The sequence below is a fragment of the Colletotrichum truncatum genome (assembly GCF_014235925.2).
Source record: "Colletotrichum truncatum strain CMES1059 chromosome Unknown Contig_0003, whole genome shotgun sequence".
NCBI classification, from domain to species: Eukaryota; Fungi; Ascomycota; class Sordariomycetes; order Glomerellales; family Glomerellaceae; genus Colletotrichum; species Colletotrichum truncatum.
The window spans coordinates 3,524,563-3,550,112 of record NW_027222400.1 but is presented as its reverse complement, the minus strand read 5'-3'; the positions used below and the strand labels follow the sequence as shown (position 1 = coordinate 3,550,112).

The 25,550-nt window shown below is 52.1% G+C and overlaps 4 protein-coding genes across 4 annotated transcripts; 1 reads left to right on the top strand and 3 right to left on the bottom strand.

Moving 5' to 3' along the window:
- Window positions 1–5,285: 5,285 nt before the first annotated feature.
- Window positions 5,286–7,591, top strand: CTRU02_205880 (WD repeat-containing protein; the record flags this gene model as incomplete). Its single annotated transcript, XM_036722955.1, has 2 exons — window positions 5,286–6,374; window positions 6,431–7,591. The coding sequence occupies 2 exons, from the start codon at window positions 5,286–5,288 to the stop codon at window positions 7,589–7,591; spliced, it is 2,250 nt and encodes a 749-aa protein (XP_036585253.1).
- A 2,367-nt stretch (window positions 7,592–9,958) lies between these two features.
- CTRU02_205879 (exo-beta-glucanase) lies at window positions 9,959–11,777 on the bottom strand (the record flags this gene model as incomplete). The annotated part of the gene is made up of 2 exons (XM_036722954.1): window positions 9,959–11,484; window positions 11,612–11,777. The coding sequence occupies 2 exons, from the start codon at window positions 11,775–11,777 to the stop codon at window positions 9,959–9,961; spliced, it is 1,692 nt and encodes a 563-aa protein (XP_036585252.1).
- Window positions 11,778–16,485: 4,708 nt separating this feature from the next.
- CTRU02_205878 (vacuolar protein sorting protein) lies at window positions 16,486–21,082 on the bottom strand (the record flags this gene model as incomplete). Its single annotated transcript, XM_036722953.1, has 2 exons — window positions 16,486–17,122; window positions 17,181–21,082. The coding sequence occupies 2 exons, from the start codon at window positions 21,080–21,082 to the stop codon at window positions 16,486–16,488; spliced, it is 4,539 nt and encodes a 1,512-aa protein (XP_036585251.1).
- Window positions 21,083–23,581: 2,499 nt separating this feature from the next.
- CTRU02_205877 (uncharacterized protein) lies at window positions 23,582–24,202 on the bottom strand (the record flags this gene model as incomplete). The annotated part of the gene is made up of 1 exon (XM_036722952.1): window positions 23,582–24,202. One exon carries the CDS (start codon window positions 24,200–24,202, stop codon window positions 23,582–23,584), a length of 621 nt encoding a protein of 206 aa, XP_036585250.1.
- Between the last annotated feature and the right edge of the window lie 1,348 nt (window positions 24,203–25,550).

Genomic DNA, 25,550 nt, shown 5'->3' with positions numbered 1-25,550 from the left:
TTTTTACGGCGTATAGTCAAAGGGCTCGGCACTTGTAATAATGGGAGATGGCCGAGTGTGTTTTCGTGTCGAGATCTATTTATTCTACATTTTATTCCCCTCGAGCTGGAAACCTGACATTGTTTTTGTTTTTGCCTCCATTGTGCCTTGATGATGACGGACTGCACACACTGGCTTCTTGGTCACTCTTCTCTACTGGAGCCATTGGTCTGGCGGGAGCATGGCGCTTTGCGATCGTGGGAAGGACTGAGTACATACACAAATGCGTGTCTGATGGTGGTTTTGTCTACCTTTTCCCCCCTGAAATGCATAAGATCGATCCATCAATAAGTCTTAGTAGTAAATCAAATCCACCCACCTACAACACAATAGCCATCATCCATTGACTATTGCCCGTCCGTTCGACCGTCGGTTTCCGTTGATCCGTCTCTGCCCTGTGCCCAGCCATATCCATTATTGGAAGGAGAAGAGAGCCCAACCTACTGTTTCTGCACCACGTACAATGAAGTAATAAAAAAAAAAAAAGAACAATAAACAGAGGACACCCAATAACTGCCAGCCCGCCTGCCTGTCTGTCTGTCTGTATGTCTATCTATCTGTCTGCGTCGTCCTCTGAGCCCCCTTTCGCCGTTCCGGCCGAGAAGCGCATGTCTTGTTTTGGATCAGATGCACATTTCGAATCGGGCCATTACTCGTTCTACTAGGCCTCGCGTTGGGTGTGGGAAGAGAGGGGGGCCGGGGGAGGGAAACGTATTTTGACACATCCAGACCAAGGAAATAAGCAACGATGCGCGGCCCCAGTGTAACCACACCTTGGGCGATGCGACGAGGTAGCTTTCTCGTTCACTCTCGCGCGCAGGAGGGGATTTTATTTTTATTTTTTTTTTCACCAGAGAAGAGAGGAAGAGGGCGGGATGAAGAGTAAGAAGAGGAATCGGGGCTAACGGTGGCTTGTCTGCGCTTCTTCTTTGGGGGAGACTATTCATGAGATTGTGCTTTTCTTACCTCGTCCCGTCCCGTCCATGCCGCTGTCTTTGCGAGATCGGTGATGGCTGCTGCCACCTCAACTACTGCTACTGCTAGTGCTAATGCTGCTGCAGCTGTTGCTGATGCTGATGCTGTTGCTGCCAGCGTCATTTTCCCATGATCCCCCTCTCAGGACTCACGGCACTCAAAGAGGGAACCGGAACGACCGGAACGGAAACGGGAACGGATCTAATTATTAGAGACCCCGGCGGCCCGGTGTGAGTGTGGAGCTGGGCTGGGCTGGAGCTCTTCATCCCAACCGCCAGGCAGGCAGACAGCGGGCAGACTTTACTGTTGAAGGAAAGCAAAAACAGCTGGTAAGGAAACACAGACCAGGCACAGACATCGGATGTGGGAGGACTACACTCCAGTAAGGGAGTGAGGGAGAAAGGGGATCGCATGAGCTGCAGGTAGCCGAGACACGTTCATTTGATTTTGTTATCCAGCCCTTCTCTCGTTGGCTGGTTTGTGTTTTCGTTTCTAGCTTTTTATTTTTATTTTTTGTGTGGCAGGCATACTAATTGCACGGTCTTTGCCCGATGGAGCCTAAAGTCTTACAGTGACTGCGCGAGAAACGGGCCCTTGTTGATGGTGTTGTTGTTTCTTTTTCCTCCTTCTCAGAATCGTAACCGGTGTGCCGTGGGATGGTCGATATGCTGGTACCCGAGGCGCGGCGCCGCAAGCTTGGGTAGTAATGGTGGTGTGGACTCCTTACTACTATGTAAGCTCCTCTTCGTGTTCTAGAAAGTACCCGCTCCCCCATGTATCTCGGGACGGGCTGGCGCCAGTGACGACGGGAAATGAGCATGATCGAGTCTCTGGCTACATAGCAGAGGCGGGATTCATAGGTAATCAAAAGCGTTGCGGATCTTAGTCAGTGTTCTAGCTGATCCTTAAGGAAAACGTTGTTGACAGTTTCCGAGTCGACCCAGAACCTGTTACCAGGGAGCGCTGTATTTCTAATGGGGCACCTGGCCGATCATGCTGTGAGATATTCAACTGGGCCGCCCTGGTTTGCCCACTCTTCTGCATGCCGGTTGGCTGCAACTGCTGAAGGATCCTGCCGGCTGAGGCAAGAATACCGCTGGCCCAGAGTTTGCAAAACTGTATGATTATGTGAGCACTGACTGTATGGACAACCAACTCTCCATTAGTAGGAAGTGGTATGAGTTTTTGGCCCCCCGCCCCCCTGTTGTATTCTGAGTCCCTGCGTGATAGGCAAGGGGGACAGGCATTTGAGAAGAGAGCCTGGCAAGGTGAAAAAGAAACGATTTTGCGGAGCTGGAAGTTGGAGCTACGGAGCAAATGGATTAGTATTGGGTGATTGATACTCGAGAGACCGCACGCTGCTGAATGTGATTGATCACCTCAACGGGTCTCTTGTCACGCGGGCGAGGTTGGGGTGGACTCTGTCTCTACGACGGGTGACGGCTGGCAGGCGGTCCCTGGTATTCCATTGCCGGATGTCGCCTGTGGCTTCTCTTGGAGGATATAGTTGGTCAGCTTCTGCATTCCGCTGCGGCTTTATCGTTATGTCAGCTGCTATAGGGGGTTAGTTGGCGAATGAGGCGGTTTCGGCGGTGTGCAGGTGTGAGTCGCCGAGCTCGTCAGCCAGCGTGAGGCGGCCGCGAAGTATGCCGTTGCTGCGTCCCGCGATAGAGAGGGAAACAGAACAACGGACTAGGACGAGGCAGGGCCTGTTCTTGGTCGGATTCTGCTGGCAGGTGGCAGTCGGTGAGCGCTCTATCAACTAGTTTAGGTCGGGGTGGAAGGGGAGCCTTCCTAATACAACGACTTACATGAATGTGGGCTGGCACCCCTGGAAACCAAGGTCAGAGAGTGGCCTTGGTGACAGGTCATATTGTACGCATTGGTGCTATGGGAATTTCCTTGACATATGCTGCTTTTCGTCAATGCTCAAACTGACGAGCAAGAGGCGACAAAAACACATGTCGTAAGATCATTAATTGACACAGGGAAGCTGAAGAGCGACATAGATGTTTAAACCACAGCTGAAGGCAAGGTGCATCACCGACCATTTGCTGTTGGTTTTGAGCCCCCCCCCTTCCCTTACCCCTTTGGGCTTCGGGCTTTGGGGAAGGATCTGCAGTGCTCTTTAAGTACAGGAGATAATATGTCAAGTGTATATTCGCGCACTAGAGCATGTTTGGGATGCCAAACGTGGTTTGCATAACTGCGTTTGTGATTGTTAATGACTAACTAGCGTTTTGCGAGAGTCAGGTCCGCCAAAGACGTTTAGGCTACGATTAACCTCATGACCGTCCACTCAACTGTGACGTCAGAGAGAGTTGAAGAAGTGAAGGCGGCCACGTTGTGGAAGGAACAAGGTGAGAAGAGGGAAGGAGGATGAGGATTAGACTTTGACCATGTTGCCCTGTTCTCCCTCTCACGCAACTGATGTCTAGTTCAGTTAGTTTGTGGCGACATGCGTGCTTGTCAAAAACTACGCATTTCCATCCCTTGAATCTGGCTGCGAAGGGACGCTTCTGTGCGACATGAGGCGGCTGGGGTGTGAGTGGCCCCGGCCTGCCTGACTGTCTGCCAGCGACGCCAAATTTACCCACCCTAAATATGCTCTCCATCTTTCTATTTCTCTTTCTCTGATGCGTTTATGATGCGTTCATAACGGAAGACAGTGCTGCATATTGCGCGCGCTTAAATGGCTTTCCTTTGATTCTGCTCACTGCTGGGCTGCACTGCGGTTCCCTTGGGCTCAGTACAGCACACCATTTTCTGCTCAGAGTCAGCCATGCATATGATATTGGAGGTGGCGTCCATAGAAACACGGCGGAGCCAGTCGCTGGCTGGTAGGCTAGGGCAATTTCCCAATAATAGTCCTCCCTCTGTGCGCAGAAAAGAAAGAGATGCCCACATAGCAGAGCTCGGGTTCCCCAGAAGACAGGGTTCCTGTGTCCTTGGTATGAGGTTGGCCAGCATGAGTGGTCAAGGGCATGCATGCCCCTCCCGTCCTTCCTTGCGTGTGTACATGGCAATGTACACAGCAGTGGTAATGAAATACTGCTTTGCTGGTGGAGTGGCGTCCTAGAGCCAACCTCACCATCGCCTTTGCTGTCGTTTCTCTGCACGCGTCGGTCCAAAGTAACATTTTATGCCCTGCGTACCGTGAAAGCTCCAGAAGAAGCCGCGATGTCGAGCTTCAGCTTGAGCATAGATCTAGCGGCTGAAAAAAAGGAGGAATGCTTTTGTCTCCCATCGTCATGACGTTGCTCGTGGGAGCTGAGGTACATGATCGCCTTACTGGTTGGTGGTGGAGGAAAATCCAATCTTTTGTCCTCCTCCACAGTTCCCGAACCCACAAAGACTAGCACTGCTCTTCCCAGCCAGCACCCAACGATTTAGTGAGAAAGATTGGCAGAGCTGAGGGATCGGGCCTTGTCGCGGCACCAAAAGCTAGGGTCCCACAAAATGTACTCAGGCTGGGGATATACTTGAGATCTTGTACGCCCAGAGTCAGTTTCACAAGTACCTTGCCATCGTAGATACCTTCCTCAAGCCCATGTGCCCTGGGAATGCAACTCAACCATCAGACCGTCTCGCTATGCGGCCCGTTGTTTGGTTGGCGCGCCTTTTCCTTCCATTGCCATTTCACCTTACCACTGACTGAGGTTACCCCCATTGTCCTTCGATCCCAGCCAAAGACATCCCGCCCGGGTCCCAGTCCCGCTCCCGCCCTGCTACAACACCACCAGTACTGGACTCGACCTGACTTAAGCCTGACCGCATTCTCTCGACAGCCCGGACCAGACTGCAACACCCTTTTCCGTCCGTTCACCCAGAAGACGACTTACCACTCTCCGCCACGCATCCCACGACCACACAGGGCAAGCGTTAATACTACACGTTTCGAATTGACGGCACCCTTCATCTCGAATTCCCCGCTCCAGTACCGAGTTGCCACCACCCTTAATAGACGTCCCACACCGATTGTTGACTGCGCGAGATCTGGATTGCGGCTGGTGTTTGAGCTGCTCTTGTAAGGAGAAGCAGCGGAGACCCTTGATCTGCATAACAGACAGGCAGTTGACACCCGTTAAAACGACTTCTCTCACTGAGGAGGACTCGGAGCTGAGGAGATATCCAACATCCTCCACCCTTAACCGCACGAGAGGACGCATTTATCCTACCCGACGACGGTCACTTGCCCTTCCCTGCGCGCTTCACCTCGATGATGCCCATTTGGCCGCCACTGGCCACAACTCAGACTTGAAGCGAACACAATGCGCCCGAGAACCTCAGAAACCGCCTCCCAGCCTTCCCAGGCGCAGGCGACTCCCGCTACCTCGAACAATCACCATAGCTTCGCCTCTGCCACGCCGGCAATTGATGTTTCTCACGACCATCAACACCGTGAGCCCAGTCAACACCACCACTCCCAAGAACCACCAGTAAACGGCGCAAACCTTGCTCAAGTTTCTTACCCTAGCACCGATCCTCTATACTACCACCCGACCTTTCCTGTGGTACCATCATCCTACTACCACGACCCCCATGCTTTCTCCCAAGACCAACAGTATGATGATTACGAAGACTACGACGAAGAAGACATCGACGACGAGGACGACGAAGACATGGATATGAGCGACAGTGACGGAGGTGCTCCCCTGGACCATGTAATGACCGTCACTAGCATCCTCTCTCCCATGCCCGAGACCGAGGCCGGCCTAAATACTCCCGAACATTATCCTGGGAGCCCTCCTCTCGAGGCCTTCACTCACACTGCCCACGGGGATCAGCTCTCGCCCACAGAACCTCCTGCTCACATGGTTACCTATTGGAGCGTGCCGATGACTGGCCCTGCGTTCGACCCTGCCGGCCCTCTTCACCCTACCCCGCTCAATACTATACCCTTTCACCCTATGTTGAACTCCGGAGGCTTGGAAGATGATGACGATGATGACGATGTGTTCTATCCGCCCGTTGCTGAGCAGCTCCAACAGTTTCAGGTCGGGGCCATGGACGAAGATGAGGCCGCGTGGCAAATAGCAGGACCTCCGGCTGTCAGCAATCCAAATCCCAGCACACTTGGCCCAGAGAACCTTTGCTTGACCGATTTCTTAAAAGAATGGGCCTGGCGCAGTCGTGGCAATCGCTATCAGCCTCGCGGACCTAGTCCTGGAATCCAGTCCCTGAATAGACAGGCGGCAATGAAAGTCGCCCGTGTGGGCTATCCAGACCTTGAGGGTGACAGATATGACGTGCAAGGTATTAACTGGGAAGATCTTGGGGTAACACGGATGAAGGCTCGCGAGCGCAGAATTTTGGACTACAAGAACTATACCAACAGAACAGGTTCAGATGTGTGGGGTGTAAGTTTGAGCCATGTCCAAGGAGTTTCGCCACGAGGCTAACTTGAACTTTGTAGCCTCACTTGCCAGATCGAATCATTCGGAACACGGAGAATTTTTTCAAGTTCCGCCGGATGGATATTCGTCAAAACGTCCACTTGGCTCATTTCCAGCTGCGTAACATTTTGGCATGTGCTGGGAGAAGCCGCGCTTTTTACCCGGGACAACGGGTTGTGCACCAAATCAACCCTGTGTCCGGTCAGAGTGAGGTGGCCATGGACCTGGGCGATTTGGGAAGTGTTCAAATATCAACTTTGGATGCCAAATGCGGTATGCTCGTTGCGGGTACTTTTAACGGCGAGTACTGCATGCGTAACATTCACAGTCAGGACAAGAAATATACCGAAGGACAAATTACCAACCACATCAGCGGCATCACCAACCACTTACAGATTCACGAGTCACGAAACTCATCGGCACCAATGGCCGCCTTCGCGTCTAATGACCAGGGCTTTCGCGTTATGGATGTAACCACTGAAAAGTTTGTCCTAGATACACAATACGGCTGCCCTATCAATTGTTCTGCTTTGTCCGCCGACCGCCGCTTACGCGCAATGGTTGGCGACAATTATAACGTCATGATTGCCAACGCCGACACTGGTGAGATTCTTCAGGAGCTGGGTGGCCATCGCGATTTTGGGTTCGCCTGCGACTGGTCAGATAATGGTTGGACTGTGGCGACCGGCTTCCAAGACATGAGCGTGAAGATCTGGGACGCTCGAAAATGGACCAATTCTGATGGCACCAGTGCACCGCTCACTACTATACGCTCAGAAATGGCTGGAGTGCGTAGCTTGCGATTCTCGCCCACTGGCAGCGGCCCACGAGTTCTCGTTGCAGCTGAAGAGGCCGACTTTGTCAACATCATTGACGTTCAAACTCTCGCTCACAAGCAGACCTTCGATCTCTTTGGAGAAATAGGGGGCGTCGAGTTCACGAACGACGGGCAAGACCTCAACATTCTCTGCATGGATAGGACGCGTGGTGGACTGGTCCAGCTGGAGCGTTGTGATCTGGGCCAGTCCGGAGGTTTTGAGCCGGCCAGCCAGGCCATGTCGCTAGATGCCTGGTGGAAACCAAACCGAAGCGCAACCTACGTTGAGGCTGACCGTCGCCCAAGGCATCCTGCTCACAGAGAACGAAAGGCGTCACTGTTTGATGACCTGGAACCTTTTTGAAATACATGATACCCGGAACATATCACCACAGCTCGACGATTGCAATAACTCTTTGGATACGATCACTGGTTGCCAGGCGTAGACAAGCCTAGATGGACGGTGTTCAGTTGTTCCTGGACCCTCTTAACCTCGCGGCCTCATCTATTCGTAGAGTAGCATCGCGGTCTTATTCCCACTTTTACACCACTATTTTGTTTTTCTTCGCTTCTTTACCCGTTTCCCGATACATGGCCGACATATAGAGCTCTCGAAAGGGGTGTGACGGCGAGATAGTGTGGTAGGCAATAACAACTGAGCCTTTCTTTTTTCTTTCTTTTTTCTCTTTTTTAAGACTAGCACAGCGTGGTAACTGATCATCATTTTGCATGGAGGATTCTAACGACGTTACGGCGGGCATTCGGAATCGGTGTCCATAGGTCTTGTTTTATTTTCTCTTCTTATTCCTTGTAAAGGAAACGATTATGTGCCTCTCGATCTTTTGGACATAGGGGATCTTTTGGGGGCTTTGCGGTCAGCATATGATAACTATTTTGGTCCATGGGGACGAAGACATGATGTCGTACGAGGAATATGATGACATATCCTTCTTTGGCTTTGCATTCTGGGACTGGCTGGATAAGGCTGGCTTTAATCCAGAGGTACACATTTTCCGTTTGGTATATGACAGGTTTAAGGGGCGCATGGCAGCTAGCTTCCATAGATTAATCGAGACATGGACGTTGTTGAGCTTTTCACTCTCTACCTACTTTCCCTTGTTGTGTTGTCGCCTCTTCTTTCTGCGGCAATCGGAAAACAGGCTGGCGCCCGTGAAGGCCCGGGTCTCCCACACACCTCTGATATAAGGAACGTTTTTGTTGTACGCTGCGCATAAGCGTTGAGACGAGTGAAAAGGCATGAGGTCATGCGAAGAAATGCAGCACAGACTAAGCAGCGCCAACGTCTCCCAAAGACCATCCGCGCGATCTACCGCGGGCGGCCGGTCGGTGTAGCGGGCTCGAGCCTAGCTAGCTAGCTAGTCCTTCCTTCGGGGGCGTGTGCCTGGTTATTTTATTTTTAAATCGCCCTCATTTTCCAGAATCACCACCAGCGTTGTTGGAAATTAAAACCCACCGTCGGCGGCGCAGCCACAAAAAAACAACCGAACGTCTTTTTTCGACTGAAAGCCAAACGTCCTTTTCCCAACCTCCTCCTTCCTCGTCTCCTTCATCCATCTACTCTTCCCTCCTTCCCCCCCTCCCCCTCGTTTTTTTTTTTTTTTTTTTTCGTCGTGCTCTTCTCCCCTTGCCGGTGAGGGTTATTTCCGAAGTAAGGGAGACTGGTGCCACCTGAAACGAAACGAACCGCCAATGGAATTGCCTTGATGGTCAGTGGTTTTTTTCCCTGGGATGTACTTGACTATTCTTGCCTATCAATATGGGTTTTGTCAGTGGGGTATGTGTGTGTGTGTGTGTGTGTGTGTGTGTGAGAACACGGACCAATTAGTTCGGATGAATGAGTGCGGGTGTTCATCTGTTCATATTCTGTCTGATGAGTTGCTTTCACATTTTGTTCCTCGAGTCCTCCGGTTTGTCGGTCCTGAGAGGTTGCGATCGGTGATGTGACATATTAACCATTGAGTGATTGGCTCTGAGTGGAGGTCAGAATAGGCTGTAGTGCATGGAATGCCAGCCATATTTTCCATGTTAGTATCGAATAATGTGTCGTATAAGCTTACACCCTCGCCGAAACCTCGCTCCTGGGCGCTTACAAGGTTGACAAGGGATGTAGTCAGCAATGTGACCTCTGGTTGGTGCGGGCTTCAAAATGTTCAATACACACACTCTATAATTGCAACATTATGGATCGAATTGCTCATAAGGCCAGTGAGTTAAATGACACATGAAATAATTGGTTCTCTTTTCTTCGCTGGCACCATAGATCCTGCCACGACGGCCGTTCGTTTGACCAAACATCTCCAAAAATTGCTGATACATAGGGAAGAATAAAACAAAGAGGGGGGGAATTGTCAAATGACTAAACCCGTTCCCCTCCGTCGCTGACCAGAAGGTTATATATACATACACGGACGGAAAACAATATGCTACATAAATTCCGGACGTCGGAGGATTAAGTCTGCCTCTTCGTCTTCTCTCTTTTTCTTCTCCCTTCATGAGATGTGGGAGGGGGGTATCCAATTGACTTGAAGGAAAACGTCGTCGAATTTGTCGTCGGATAGAATGGTGAATTAGACATTTCATGTACATCTATTTTTCTTGTTTATAGAGCAACGTCGTATGACAGGGCCAGAATGTCGTAACCGTGGTCTCCTGAGTTGATTGTCATGCCGGAAAACGTTGATTTCAAGCCGGGCTTCCCTCATCTAATTGTTTAGAGGAAGAGGTCACCGCAGCCCCAGGTGCGCTCGCAACCGCAAGCACCGGGCTCCTTCCACTCGTCGTTGTGGAAAGAGAAGAAGACGGTCTTGCCACCAGCGAGCTCCTTGATGGAGGCAATGGCAGTAGCCTGCTCGGCCTTACCGGGGCAGGCCTTGCCGTTGCAGGAACCACCGGAGGGCCAACCGCACTCAAGGTTGAGGGCCTTCTTGCCACCGCAGATCTGGCTGCTCTCGAGGAGCTCGATCTGGCCCTTGACGAAGGTACCAGCATCGGAAGCGGCGGTCTCGGCGTTGAAGTAGGGGTGGATCTGACCACCGACAATGTCGATGACCTCGCAGATCTCGGAGATGACATCGCCCTGCTGCCAGACGCCGACGGTCTCGGCAGTGGTGAAGGGGCCGGAGTAGCCAGCGCCGGAGATGGTGGACTTGACGGAAACGATGAGCTGCTTCAGGGAGGAAGCGGAGCAGCGGCCCTGGAAGATGCACTCGTTACCAACGACAACGAGCTCGACCATGGACCACTTCTTCCAGGCGACGATGGCATCAACCTGGTCCTTGATCTCCTGGGAGTTGGGGTCGCAGGTCTGCTTGACGAAGATACCAATGATCATCTTAAGACCGTACTTCTCGCAAGCGGCACCGACGTTCTCGAGGGTGGAGCAGTCGGTGGAGTAGACACGGACGGTGGTGAAGCCAGACTTCTTGATGGTAGCAATGTCAGCGTCGACCTGGTCAGCGGTCTTGCAAGAGCCGGAGGCGTCCTCAGAGAAGGGGGTGTAGGTGATGGCCCAGTGGTCTCCGTTGGTGCCGCCGAGACCGCCGCCAGTAGCGGGCTTGGAGGGAGAAGGAGCGGGAGCAGAGGAGGTAGTGGGCTTGGGCTCCGGCTTGGGCTCCTCAGCGGCAGAAGTCGTAGGGGCCGGGGGAGGGGGAGCGGGGGCCTCGGTGGTAGGCTTGACGACGGCGGAAGTCGTGGGGGCCGGGGGAGGAAGGGTAGGCTTGGGCTCCTCGCTGGTCCAGGGGCAGACGACAATGACGCTGGTCTCGGTGACGGTGGTCACAACGGCGGGGCGAGTGTAGGTGCCGGGGGTGACGACGGTGACGACGGGGTAGATGCAGGTGGTCGGGACGGTCACGGTGGTCGTGGTGGGAGCAATGGTGTAAGTTCCCGGGGTGGGGCAGACGTAGGTGGTGGTCTCGACAACGCTGGTGACAACACCGTTGGTGGTCTTCTCGGTGGCGTAGGGGCACACAACGGTGGTGGCATTCTGGACGACAGTGGTGACACCGCCAAAGGTGTGAGTGCCAGGGGGGACCTTGGTCGTCTCAGGAGCGCAGACGGTGGTGGTCTGGCTCACGACGACGGTGGTGGCCGGGAAGGTGTAGGTGCCCGGAGTAGGGCAGACCTCAGGGACAGGAGTCGGCACGTCAACGGGAGGCTTGAAGGTGGACGTGGGCTTCTCCGGGACGGGGGCCTTGCTCGTAACAGCGGAAGGCTTGCTGGGGGGGTTAGGAACCACTGTTGATCGTCAGGTCAGCATGGCGATCAACGGGAGTGAGACTTTGCTCTCAAGTTCCGATCTTCAGTGGCCATGCCATAGGGCAGAGGGTAAGACTTGGATACTGAGTGGGAGGGATACACATACGCGTAGGCTCGCCGTAGATGGTGGTGTAAATGGTGGTGCAGCCAGGAACGCACACCGAGGCCTCGGCGCCTCTCTTGAACAGCTCACCGTGAGCGTGGCGGTGGTGGGATGCAGCGGTGGCACCGCTGATGGCCGCGGCGGCCGCAGCGAAGATGGATCCCTTCATGTTGGAATTAGGTTGTCTTTTAGAGGTTTTTTGAGTATTATCGACGGTATAGTGTCGGTATGCGAAAGCGAATGCCCGCTAAAAGAGTGAAGCGGTAGTGGAGGGCTTTGTGATAGAGACGAAAGGACGACGAAACTACGTTGACGGCATCAACTCATTTGACGGTGTTTTCGTAAGGAAAGGGAAAGAGGGAAGAAAAGGAAAGAAACTGGCGGGACCGGGATGTTATTATTATTGTGGTTGTTAGATTAGGTAGAAGGCTAGTATCCGTACCTTTCATGGGTACGACTCTGTGAGAGTCCCTGACCTGGGGGGCCCTGGGGGGGAGCCGACCTTGGGCTGGGGTGTGTGCACGACGCGGTGCGGTGTGTGCCCGCCCACCTCCAGGATGGATTCATGTGGATGCCCAGATGTGGGCTGTAACGTATCGGTCCAGCAGCTTAGTATAGTACTGAAGGTGTGGGTGTGCACCCCGGCGTAGGTGACATTTGTTTACCAGCCGGGGACCAGTGAATCCTGGATGGGGATGGGGCCATGGCCGTATGGACGTATCTCAGCCAGGCCAAGAACCGTCGATTTTAGTGCGCACAAGCATCGCAACAAGGTAACTCGACAGCAAACTAGCCCCTGTATGCTTGGCAGTAGGCCACGGCAAGAAGTCGAGCGAGCAGCTAGAGCCAGAACGAGGAGCTAGAGCCGTTGAACGGTTTAACCAGACCATGAAACCGAGGAGAACGGTGGTGGAGCGGGTCAGGATCTTGATCATGGTTGAGTATCCGTATGGAGTAAACCAAGCGCCACTACGAGCTTGTCGGTCTGGTAAGAATTCAACGGAGGCATTACCATCCATGGATCAAGCTCGGCAAGGGGCCCAGCAGAGGAACAAAATGTACGGGTATTGTAATCTGGGAGCTGCCACTGGTAGCGAGTCAACGAGAGGCTAAGCCGGGGAAGCCATATCAACGTCGCTCGTGAAGATGATTTGACAGCGCGCAAAGAAAAGGGGAGGCGAGATGGCAATCCCGGTTAAGCGTAGTTGGGGGGGGACCATTCTTGGAAGGCCGAGAGGATCCAGTCCCAGTGAGCAGAAAAGAGAACGGACGAACAGGACATAGAGGCGAGAAGAGGCCGACAGACGGAGCCGGGTCCCTGACCAACCGAATCCACCAGAGGATGGAGGGCGTTTAATTGACCAAGATTTGATGACTGTGCAAGCTAAACCAAGACGCCAGAAACGGACGATTCAGAGACAGACACGGGACCAGTTACGTATGACTGCATAGTGTCTATTGAACGCGTGGTTCGACGTGGGAATCGGCTCCTTCCAGGCTCCTACGATCAGCAAGGAACAGGGCGAAAAGAAGCAAAAGAAAGCGTGCGACTGAGACAGAAAGCAAGAAACAAGCAGGGGAAAAAAGGGGACGACGTGAGCCACCGACAACAGCAGCAGCAGCGCCACCACCACGAGGGGAACTAGAGAAGGGGGAATAGGCCTGCAGGCCAGAGGCGGAGCTGCAAGGTACCCGAAGTGGCAGTCTGCTGATTGGGGAGGGATCGGCGGGTGCGGGGGGGACCTGTAAGGGCTTTTGCGAGGAGGGAGAGCGAATGAGCGGTCTCGACTGGTGCGTCCGGGAAATTAGCTTAGCGACATTAAGCACCAAGGACCCAGCAAATTAGATGAACCTCTCTCAATCGCTGTTAGACTAGCACCGTACCCATCACCACCACCATCACCACCAAAGATAAGTGAGCCCTGCACTGTCCTTGCGTCCCTGACGAACTGGTCGCCGGCTTGTCCATTGGCTTGGCACTAAGAACCGGAAGAACAACCTGAAGCTGTCCATATCTCAAGCTTCTTTTCTCACCGCAGTATCACGATGTCACGGCTAGTCACTAGTGTAGATTTGCATCGGCTGGTCCAGTCAGTGCCCGTTGATACAAGTCCACGCAACGACCTCGCTTGAGCAGGTGAGTGCTCGCCGCCAATCTATCATGTCTCCAACTCAGCCTGTTTTCGCAAATGGCTTTTGCCGTCTGTTCCTGATGACAGTTTATTTTTGTACCAGGTCTGACAGGCTACGCTGGTTTGTTCGTCCCATCTGCGTCGTCGCATGGACATGTTCAAGGACAGGCTAGATAACCCACGGTCGGGTATTCCAGACCGACGAATGCATCTGTTCGTACCAACACCAGCAGGCCTCCGTTCTGCCCTACGCTGATTATGATGATGATCTTCTGCACGTTTTGGGAAGATGACCAAATTGAACACGGTCACACAAATCTCGAATCGGCCTGTCTCTGCTTTCCCACCCGTGTCCTCCGTATTGAGTACATTAAAAGAAGATAATAAGCATCCCCCACAATCTCTCGTGTTCGTAGCCGATCAACGGCGTCTCGGCAGCCATCTGTCTCATCTGCCACGGCGGAATCTGGAATTACGTTTCTTGGGTGTTATTTCACAAGTGCCAAAACGGGTGTCAAAGTCGAAAAGGGGCGAACCAATCATCTGACCTATCTGACAACGAGCATACTATCTATGTATGTAGGATCGGTTGACTGCTACTTATCTGTTGATTATGTCCGGTCTAAAAATGAGATCAGCTCTACATTCACAGCAATGCGATGCCTGCACATGCAATGCACACACACACACATAATGCGACCTGCCAGATGCAGGGCTCAAGGTCAACCAGACGAAAAAAAATTACCCGACAGGCAGACTACCCATCACGGCCGCTGGGTCGTACACTAACGCGCCTCACCAGAAGGAGAAGCCCGCCGTTGGCTGTGCACAAGCCTGCGTTACTTCCAGGTTCCTTCAGCATTGTGGAACCCTTCAAGCGTCTGGGGGATGCCCGCTGCAAGGAACCACCACTACACTACGAATTTTGCAGGCAAAACGGGAAGTTTACGCCTTACAAGTCCGCGGGCGCGGCACCACAAGAACCGATGATGTCGTTTTGTGTACAGGTTGCGGAAATCCTAAGCAAGCCTGAAAATAGGGCTCCCACGCCCCCCCGGCTCATAAGTAGCGCAACACTCTCTCAAGCAAACCATCTCCAGTACTCCGCGTGCCGTTGAATATCCGGGTAGGCGACCTACCCGGAATGCATACGATCCGACTGTTACACACGTTCAATGGAGAAAAAGCATTCTCATCCGTACATAGTAGCAGAGATGATCTTACTGCTATCTTGACTCGCTTTTCTCTCCGCGTCCTCAGTCATTGTGCACAAATCCCATCTCACCCGTCACAGCATGTTATGCATCTATGCCAAGTGGGCATCAAATCTCCCGCATAACAAACATAAATATCAGTCAACCCCAAAGCTTCATCTCAGTGGGGATTCCCACGACATCCTATTTCCCACCCCTTTTTTCTTTCCCAGCTTGTTATTTTTTGCCTCATTCCGCCCCTCCCTTGTTCAACTGTACATAGTATCCTTACTGCATGCCCATCTCCGCCTCATACTTCCCGGCTCTTCTTCTTCAAGAGAGGAGCCGAGCAGGCCAGACGTCTGGTCGAGTTATATTTCCCCCTCCACTTTTTCCCTCGTATTGTGCCGCACATCTCCAGAGAACCCAACTCCCACCCTTCCGGAGGGGTTATGGCCCCCCCCAGGCTACTCAGCTGCACAGTCAAGGCGGCCCGTCAACTGTAGATCCTTTCCTTCAACTCCTCAGGCCCAATCTTCCCTCATCTCCCAAGTCTCCCAATGCGTGTGATGTGCAAGAGAACCCGCCAAGTCTAGAACCCTTGTATTTTTCTTCTATGATGTTTTATTTATTTTCCCAGTCTCACTCGGGGCAGGCAAGTTGCAAGGAAACATCCAGACCCCCCCCCCCCCTTTTTTGTTCCCACCGTGCCTCTCAGCCTTGGAATTGATTCCCTGGTAACTCCTCGGAGCCTTATTCGGCTCTGGTTAAACTAGCGGTAACCAGTAGCAATGACAAGATGAGGAGAGAGGGTAGAAAAGGCTTAACTGCGCACATCACTTGATCCAGCCCCTTCGAGCCCCTCGAGACCAGCAACTTGCAGAAGGCCGTCCTTTCCGCCCGTTTGACCCCTAGATGTCAACCTTCTTGCGTCCGGCCCACCTTCTTCTGCCCATCAAGAGAGGGAGGGGTCCACGCTTTTTCCAAGTTTTTTTTTTTTGTGGCCAGGTGTCCGACTCAAGAAGCACAACTCGGGGCGTTGTCTACATAGTATAGTAGTAGAGATCGATCCCCCCAAAGACCAACCCCCCCGGTCCCGGGCTGGCCGGCATCTCCCCGAGGTGTTTTCCGGAGCATCTTTCGCCTAGCAGCCTTTTCGGGCTGAATTTAACTTGCGCTGATCACGGCTTCGGCATACCCGTTTCACTTGCATTTGTTTTTTGTTTTTGTTTGTTTTTTGTGTTTTTTGGGGGGACGAGTGTATTCAAATGAGTCGCTTCTTTCTGTCTACAATCTCAACGAGACAAGAATCGGTAACCTTTTTTTGCCCTTCAAGCGGAAAAGTCTCAAAACGCTATACGGTTTAAACGAAATGCCTGACAACGTACATAACACCTAACTCTAAAGAAATCTACCGAGTCCTTCTGTCCTTCGCCATCAGCCTGCCAAGCTCGCGCCTGTCCAAGAGAAACAGTATTGTCACAGTGTTGAAGCATGCCTATGTCTCCCACAACCCTTTGACAAGCCATACATCACCCAGTCATAATGTCCTTCATACCTCCTCATCACTATCGTCGCCCAAGAGCTCGCCCTCGTCATCGTCTACGATGGCATAGTCGCCTCTGCCACGAGCAAAGCTGTCTCTTGTCGTAAACCTGCGGTTGCCCCGTCCAGACAGCCAGCTGCCTCTGCTGCCGCCGCTCACCCTCTCATAAGCAGAGGTCGCGCTACGCCACACGGCGGAAGCGACAAGCGGCAGCGCCGAGACAACGGCGACGACAGCCGACAGAGCGATGACAGGGTATTTGACCCACGGCGCGTCGCCATCCAGGCTCGGCGACTCACCCAGACGGATCTGGCCAAACTTGTCGTTCCAGTTGTGGTATACCCACCAGCCGACAGCAGCTGCCAATCCGATAGGAATGACAACGGCAAAGAAAATGGCAATCCCGGAAGTTCCGCGCCGTCTTTCAAATTCTTCCTCCTTGCCGGCGCAAGGGTGGGCTTGGGATTGCTTGTCAAGTTCCTGGCCACCAACGCAAGTAGTAAGAGGAATTCTGCGATACCCGGTAGGCTGGAAATACTCGACGGCATCGGGGTTTTCCTTGCACCACTGCTCTGAAGAGATCGGAGACTTGCCCTCGACAAGACTGCACTGCTTATGGTTGTCGAGTTCGAAGTTGTAGTCACTGTCAAGTGTTAGCAGGCAGGCGAGATCAAAATAGGGGAGCAACTACGTCTACGTACCATTCGAAATCAGCTCTCGTGCAAGTGCAGTTTTGAAGCTGGTAGAGGTGGTCAACTCTGCCGTCGTTGTAGCAGTTCCGGTCATCCTTCTTGCGCAGATACTTCGAAACATGTCCGAAAAGACAGTTGTCGGCCTGCAACGGGTGCTTCGGTGACCACGTGTAGTAGTCAGAGTCGCCATTCTCATCGTTCTTACAAGGACGGTCGGCCAAGCCAGTGAAGTCGACATTGACGGAAAACATTTCGCCATCGCCAGATTTGCACCAGATTAGGAAGTTTCGAGACGCGCCAGAACGAAGTGTGGTGATGTCCAAGACAGTGACTTCCTTCTCAGTAAAAGTGAAATCCTTCCAAGTTTTTCCCTCATCCAAAGTGTATGAAAGCATGTTCGTCTTAACAGGATGCTCACGGCTAGCGCGCTGAACAAGCACAACGATAGAGCCTTGGTCGCCGTATTGCCAAGTCCAAGCCCCCTTCTTCACATTCTGCCATGTGATACCGGCATCTGTTGTCATGAATGTGTCCGCGTCCTTGATGGCAGTCAGGCTCTCGCCAACATTGCCGTTGGCGAACATCAGCCCCACAGCGGTGGCTGCGGAAAATGTCTTCTTCTTGTCGGCTCTTTCAGTGTAGTGGTGCAGGTGAAGAGCACACTTCTCATCGCCTTCCCTACTGCTACACTTGTAGTTGTCGCCCTTGACGTCCTTTTGAGGCGGAGGCAAGAAAGTCCATTGTGCACCATCATTGTGCGAGATCTGGGTTTGAATCTTCTTCGGCTCGCTGTGCTTGCCACGGTTGGCCACAGTATTGATCAACGCCACACCCTCAAGACCTCCAATCTTTTCAAAGTCGACATAATAGTCGTCGTTACAGTTGACTCCGGGCGCACTCATGACGTATGATGTACCATTTGAGTTACTTTTGATGATGCTTCCATAGCGACGGCCCTCGGCAGTCTCTGTAGCCACGAAGAGGTTCACGGCATGTGTAGAACTGTCCAGGACGGTGTAGGCGTTTTGGCGGGAAACCTTGAAGTTGACAGGGAAGTGAGCCTGAGCGTAAGTCACACCGTCCAAACTAGCCAGAGCTTGAAGTCCATCCTTTGCCTTGTCTTCCGCAGCAACAACGATAAACTCGGCCATGGTGGCAAAGTCCTTGACATCTGACTGGTGATATTGCTTATCCTCGTCGAAAAAGTCCTTGCTAGAAACGATGACCTTCGGGTTGTCCTTTTCGTTGTCCTCGCGCTTGTTTGCCAAACAAACAATCTGACGCATGTCACGGAACTTGTAGGCCGAATTTCCTGTGAACTCGCACTTTGTGACATAACGCAGGGCTGTCTTCCAGTTATCGCCACGGTCCCTAGAAATGGACGCTTCCTTCCAGCATTGCTCCTTTCCGTCAACCTTCTCGCACTTCTTTCCAACCCAGATAAGCCAATCCTTCTTGTCAGGATGGAAAGACAACGGATTGCCTGATCCAGGTTCAGAAGGCGCGTCGAAGTGATGGAAGTGCTCAGCGTGGTCAATGGTATATATGACTTTCTTGGAGTCAGTTGTGAAGAAAACGGCATCCTTGAAATAGTAGTGTGGGTAGATGCCTCGAATATTCTCGTCCTCAAGTATCCTATCCCACGTCTTGCCATGGTCCTTGGTCCGCCAGATCCGCTTGTCGACACTCATAGAACCGTCACGACCGTATTCGACAGGTCGAACAATGATGGTTTCGTCGGCATCCTTGTTGGTTTCACCACGCTCTAGGTAAATCTTCTCGAAGTCATTCATCTTCGTCTCGAAGACGTGCTGGCTCGCCTTAACCTTGCCATCAGCAGGAACGCTCGGACGTGTAGTGGTGTCAGAACACTTTCGGTCTACGAGATCATCCTTCTGGGCGCCACTCTTACGCTTGCAAGTGTTTCCAGGAATCAGGCGCCAGCCAGAAGAGCCCTTGAAGGTGGTGTCGGGCTTGTCGTTCTTGCAAGCTCCATCAGGGGCAACGATTGGCCCTGCCTTGTCACATTTATCACCGTTCCTGATAAAGTTATAGTCACACTCGAAGTCGGCATCCGTGCATTCGCAGTCTTCGGTAACTGGGACCGGGTCTTTGAATTCCTGCTTGATAAAGCAGTCGGCCTTCTTCTTGCGGCGCCGATAGGTTTGCTTGTGGCCCATCAAGCACGTAGGCTTGCCATCATCATCGGGCCGGGCGTGCCAATCTTCCATATCGTCGTCTTTGCAGGTGCGCTCGTGCAGGCCCTCAAAGTCCAAGGCGATAAGATGAAAGTTGGGAGTGTCGCCGGCTCCAGTTCTTCCAACAAGCAGGAACTTGAGGCTTGTGGAATCTTGGGTTGTAGTGAGGAGCTCGGGCTTGATGCGGAGATCGTCCGGGAATGAAGTCTTCTTCCACGTCTCACCGTGGTCAAGCGAGTAGCTTACCTCACTTACATCTTCCTTGTTGGAATCCTTGACAGCGACCAGGACAGAACCCTGATCTCCAAATTCGTACTTATGAGGGCCGTCCAAGGCCTTCTTCCATGTCACACCAGCGTCGTCTGAAACGTAGAGGTCGCCTTCACCAAACTTCTTCAAAGACTTGCCAGTGTTTCCGATCCCGAGAACAAACCCAGGAGCGGGACTGGAAAAGACTCTACCCACGTTGTCAAGGTCCGTAACCGAGTGCAAGTGGATTTTGTCATCGCCTGCCTTCAAATCATGAAAATTCCGGCCGTCATCGAATGTGATCTTGGTCACAACTTCTTTTTCGGCCCTATGATTCTTTTCTACTTCCTCCCAGTTCTTCACAGTGTTGACAATAAAGATTCCCTGGACACCAGTGACCTTCTCGAAGTCAACGTGGCCTTTGCTGTTACGGTTCGTATGTTCAATATTCTCAATGAAGTAAGTGCCATTGGAGTTACTTGTGAACATGACACCCATGGGGTTGGAGGTTCCGGTGTTCACAACATCAACTTGAATGCTATAGTTGGTGCTTTCCAAGACAGTGTAGGCTTCTTGGTTAATCTTATGCCCATGCGCAGCGGGGAACATGGCGCGATGCCACTTGAGAGTGTCGTCGGTCACGAACAGGGCCATCTCATCCGTGTTCAGGGACGATGTTGCAACCATCAGATATTTCTTTACGACAGCCAAATTGATAACACCAGGCACGCCCTTGGTCGTATCCATGTTGGGCTCGAATTCCTGGACTTTGTTGTCGATCTTTTCAAAGTAGTTGTCAGAGATAAAAAGCCGCTGATCCGATTTGAGAGGCGAGAAGCTGTCTCGCGTGATGCACAGAATTCGCTGCTTATCAAGGTCGTCTTTGCCGGTGGTGAACATGGCTGATGACTTGGCCCACCAGCATCCTACAATGTTGGCTCGGAGGGGCTTCGCTTTGGTCTTGAAGTTGTCCGTCGTGTACATAGCCACTTCCTCGCAAAAGATGCCAGCGCACTCCATGCCACCAAAAATGACACGGTCGGGATCGCTGGCATGAAAATGAAGGATGTCCGCGCCTTGGAAGTAACTAGTGTCCACAACGCTGTCGAACTTTTCCCACGTCTTGCCTCTGTCGGTGGTTTTATAGTGTTCTTTGCCTTCTGTAATCACATATGCTCGATTCTTGTCGAATTCATGCATCGTGAACAGGGCCACCTTGTCGTCAGGAATGTCCTTGATCTTGTTCCATGTGACGCCCGCATCTTCTGTTCGGTAAATATTACGTTCGGAGACATCGTGGTAGAGTATGACGTCGGAGTCTTCGAAATAATTGAGATTAATGGGCGGGTGCTTCGTTGTGGTGACCTTAATCGTAGGTTCGTCCTTTGCATGGACAGCTGCTGTCCAGGTAAGGACAGACAGCAAGATGCGCCAGGAAGCTGCAGCCTTGCGCCCAACCCTCATGTTTGAATCTGTGTCCGGATCGTGGGGTTCATCAAAAGAACAAGGTGTCCCAATGGGAAAAAGAGTCGCTGAGCGGTAGGTTTCGCCCAAGATAGGGGAGTTTACGTAGAGCAGATGTCTTTCGGGCCAGCCCAGCAGTAATTGACATGTGTGGTGTCAAATCTGGTGATGGTTGGAAGGTCGTCGAAGTCAAAGAAGGTCCGGAGGAAACGTCAGCGTAGGAGGTATGTTTCGCACGCGAGTCGGGTGGCTAAACTTCAGCTCCAGCTCCACCCTAGCTTTGACGCCACACCAACGCATCAGAGGCATGCACGTTCCTAGTCAGGGAGGCCCCGGTGCGCTGCCGACAGCTGTCTCCTCCAGCCCCACAACCCCCGTACGGCGACTTTATATAGAACACGTCTGGATATCACCACTATGTAGTATAGCTGAGTGCAACACTTTCCATTCGCCGTTATTGATTGTGGGATCGAAAAAATTAATGTCGTTATTTTTTTAAAAACGACATACTCTTCTCTTGGAACATTTAACTAAAGCCAGCGCTCTGAGCCCACCCAAATTCCCCTCCAACCCGTAGAGCTAAGCCCAGCACAATTAAGACGCGTCAGCAGGCATACACTTGCGTGTTTTCAGCTTTTGACTTGATAGCAAGTATCAAATACGTAGCGAGAGACGAAATGCAACATTACCACAGGTGGAATTCAATAAGAAGTCCGGAACGCAACCTCGGATCAAGGTCGGTGCGGCCTACCGTGCGTTCCTCACACTGTCTCAGGGAGACTAGACATGGCCGTTCTCGTAATGCAACGCTGTGGTAACAGCAGATAGTGTTTCCTGCCTCGCCCTCGCTGGCTTTAGTTTGTCCTTCACCTGACACCATGTTCGGCTTACAATCAGCTATACAGTTGTTTCCAACTCATATCAGTTCATCAATAGATATAAATGGCGGCCAGAAACGGTGCAATTGTTCATCAAAGCGGGGCAAAAACTCAAAAGAAACTACCTGCTCAGTCACAGGTGGATGGGTGTTTACAACGAATACAATTACCTCATGCTTCAGAGAGTCATCTTGCTCTTCTTGAAAACTTGGGTACTTCTACATGATCTGAAAATATTATGAAATTTCGAGTTTGACTGGGGTTTGCCACGTCTAAATGCTGCCTAGCAAGTTTTGTCATGAAAGAATTTCGTCACGCTCAAAAGTATGCACTATTCTATGAGTCCCCATGGCGTTTTGTATTGAAGACATCCCGAAAAAAACGGCACGTTCCATTACATACCCCCATATTCGATAGGGCTGGTCCTTCATAAACAAAAATGTACGTAAATTAGGGCAGAGGAATTCCGAAGAGATATATTGGACCACCCCATGAATATGGTTATGGTAGCTTGTAGCAGCACAGCCACCTGCATCTGTTCAGTTGTCCACCGAGGGCATTTGGGAATGAAGTATAGTGATGCACTAGACCAAGGCTCACCCACACTCGATTAAATGCCCAAAGCACATCGTCCGAATTAGTCCCGGTGGACCCTTGTGCTGTCGGGAACTCCACTTCCCAGGGTGGTTTTCCGAATTAGCCCATGGTTCCAACCGGGGGATCTGTTCCAATTTCCCCGACCTAACACCCGAACGGGGATCCGGCTGAGACGAGGTCATCCGGATCGGCACAATGCTCCGCAGCTCTGAAGTTCCGTTGATAACACCTAAGACAGGTCGCTTGAGTTCGCTTGGTCGGAATGTCCAACGTTTCCTGTTGCAACACTACAAACGTCTGCAAGACACCAAAACATCCCCAAACCCCTCGCAGCCTGTCTGACCCCTCTGTTAATTGGCACTCAAGGATGCCACAAACGACGAAAGGACTTTGCATAGTCAGACTCGGTGACAAAGATGGCGGAACCCCAAGTTGCATTATGTACAGCGATATTAAAAGGAAGGGAATCTGCCTTTGATCAGATCGTGTGTGGTTGCATTAAACTTCTGGTGCCGTCAATTCCAGGTTATGGCCTCTATCTGTGCACATCGCATGCTTCGATGAGTCTTCCAAGTGTACAACTCCAAACTGAACCCGTCGCGCCTTTGACTTTGTTCGTCTTTTCGAGTAGCACTAATGCTAGAACTGATGGTTTCCAGGTCACAAGTGTGGTAGCTTGCCAGAGTCGAAAGCGCATCTAAAGTCAGCATGAATAGGCGGCACAGCACCCTGTAACCTGGCAATAACCACGGTGATATGTTCCTTAACCACCATGCCGGCAAGCAACTGCCCTGTACGACTGGAGAAGGTCCGTTCACCTGCCGTTTGTGTTTCTTGGCGATGCAATGGGTTGAGTACACACGGTATGCTCGACCTTCTGAACCCATGAAGGATGCAAGGCAGACAAGGCCATGTCGACCAAAATTGCACGAAGAAACTACAAACTGGTGCTGTAGCATCTGTCGCATTCGTGTAACTGACTTGATTTTCAGTGAAGATCCACAAGTCGCAATCTGAGATGCCATCAAGCGTCCTTCGCTTCATCCTCGGGTGCGGGACCTCCATCGGCCCCTGCCTTTGTCTTGGGCTCACCCTCAGCATCAAAACCCAGGGCATCCAGCTCGCGAATGAGTTCGTTGATCTTGATGACCTTGGCAATCTGCTCCGGTAAAAGCGTCTCTCCGCCCTCTTTCTTGTTCTTAAGATCCTTGGCTTGTTTGAGCTTTTTCTTCAGGTTTCGTGCTTTCTTCTCTTTCTCCACCTCAGGATCAACCTCCTCAGCTTTGGGTGCTTGTCCCTCGGCCTTTTTGGTGTCCTCTTCTTCGGCTTCATTGCCAGTCTTAGCCTTCTTCCTTGCTTCTCGGCGCTTCGCATTCTTATTGCTCGCGGTAGACGGAGGAGCCTCAGGCTTCTCCTCTTTCAACCCGGTTGCACCAGGAATACCCGTCCTCGTTGCGCGGTCCCGAAAAGCTGCAGCCGTACGGTTCTTGTAGACTTCAACATCCTCAGGCGGGCGGTACCCTGGACGAATCTTGATCGCTTTGCGGGTACTACCGTCGGCTCGTTTGGACTCCGGGATATGGCGTTCGCCTCCCTCCTCGGTGACTATGCCCGAGTTAGAGGGCTTCGTGGGTTCAGAGGGCATCGTGTCGGCGTTGAATAGACCGATAAATGAGACTGTCACTCGGAACGGTTACCGATGCGTGGCTGGCAATGCTTCGACCCAGCCGGTCTCGCTGCTACAGACGACTAAACGCGGTTGATCTTTATCGAGAAGCGGTTGGGAGCGGCAGGTGACGGCCTGAGCTTGGTTGGAAAGGCAATGGGCAGTCGGCGCACGATGGTACCTACTTGCCAAAACGGGCCATGTAGCTGCAGTTTTCAGAGCTAATTGGTGATCGCTGGGCACAGGCAACCCCGAGATCGAGGGTGATCCGGCTGATGTGAGTAGACAGAGGCTAACAAGTTACGTAGTCAGACGGAGGTCCTGTTTCGTTTGGGCAAAAAGAAAGTGGGAGTCGAGGTCGAAACAACCCCTCCTCGTGCATCACGCACAGACCATTCTGGGGTCTGGACCTTGTTGGAGAATCAGGATATATGATTGGCCAGAATGATTTCAATCCAATCCAGCGGATCCAGGAACACTGGACGAAACAATACGTACCGCTATTACATTTCTCATGACAGCAGGCACACACATACACAAACACACACTGAAGTCTTGTTCCCCGGAAAGTAAGTCGGGTCAGTATGACGCCACGTGTGTCACGGTTTGGCTGGTCAGACCTGCATCTTCGTACCAAGCCCTGTATCCCTCAATAGTGTCCTAATTTGACGAGGCCGCAATAATAATCCCTGCTCTTGGGCTGCCAGGTTTTCCCACCTGATTGTTCCACCGCGATGTGCTTCCCAGTGTATAACGCGCTTCGGCTATTTGTGACATTCGGCAAGGTAGTGTATGGACAAGAATTCAGCATCCCATTCCGTCTCGGCCTAGCGAGGTAGAATCCTGAACCCCCATATTTTAACCTGATAATCCATGCAGATATACTCGTTCAACTTGAGCTGCTGTTTTGTTTAAACAACATTAGATACAGCCAGTACATACAAGATGACACATCGGTCACCTCATCTTCCCTTGGAGCGCCCGGTTGCTGGCAAGCCTCTCACCGACACGTATACACACCAGAACAAATGGGAGGTGTCTCGTCGGACGGCATGACGCAGAGAGCCCATCAGCTGCATGAGGGTGGCACAACCCGCACCCATCACGTCTTGTCAAAAAAAAGCGAACGCGGGCTGCCTCAAACTTAAGACTTAATACTAATTAGAACCCATCTTCCGAGGTAGCGTTTCCAGTGTTCAGACGGTTTATGGCCTCATAGGCAAAGATGGGATTAAAGGCAGGTACCTTATTGAATGTCGTCATCGTCAATGGCAAGCAATGGTTCTTCGAAGGAGCATGGCCAAAAAGACAAGCTTCGTTCCGTTAC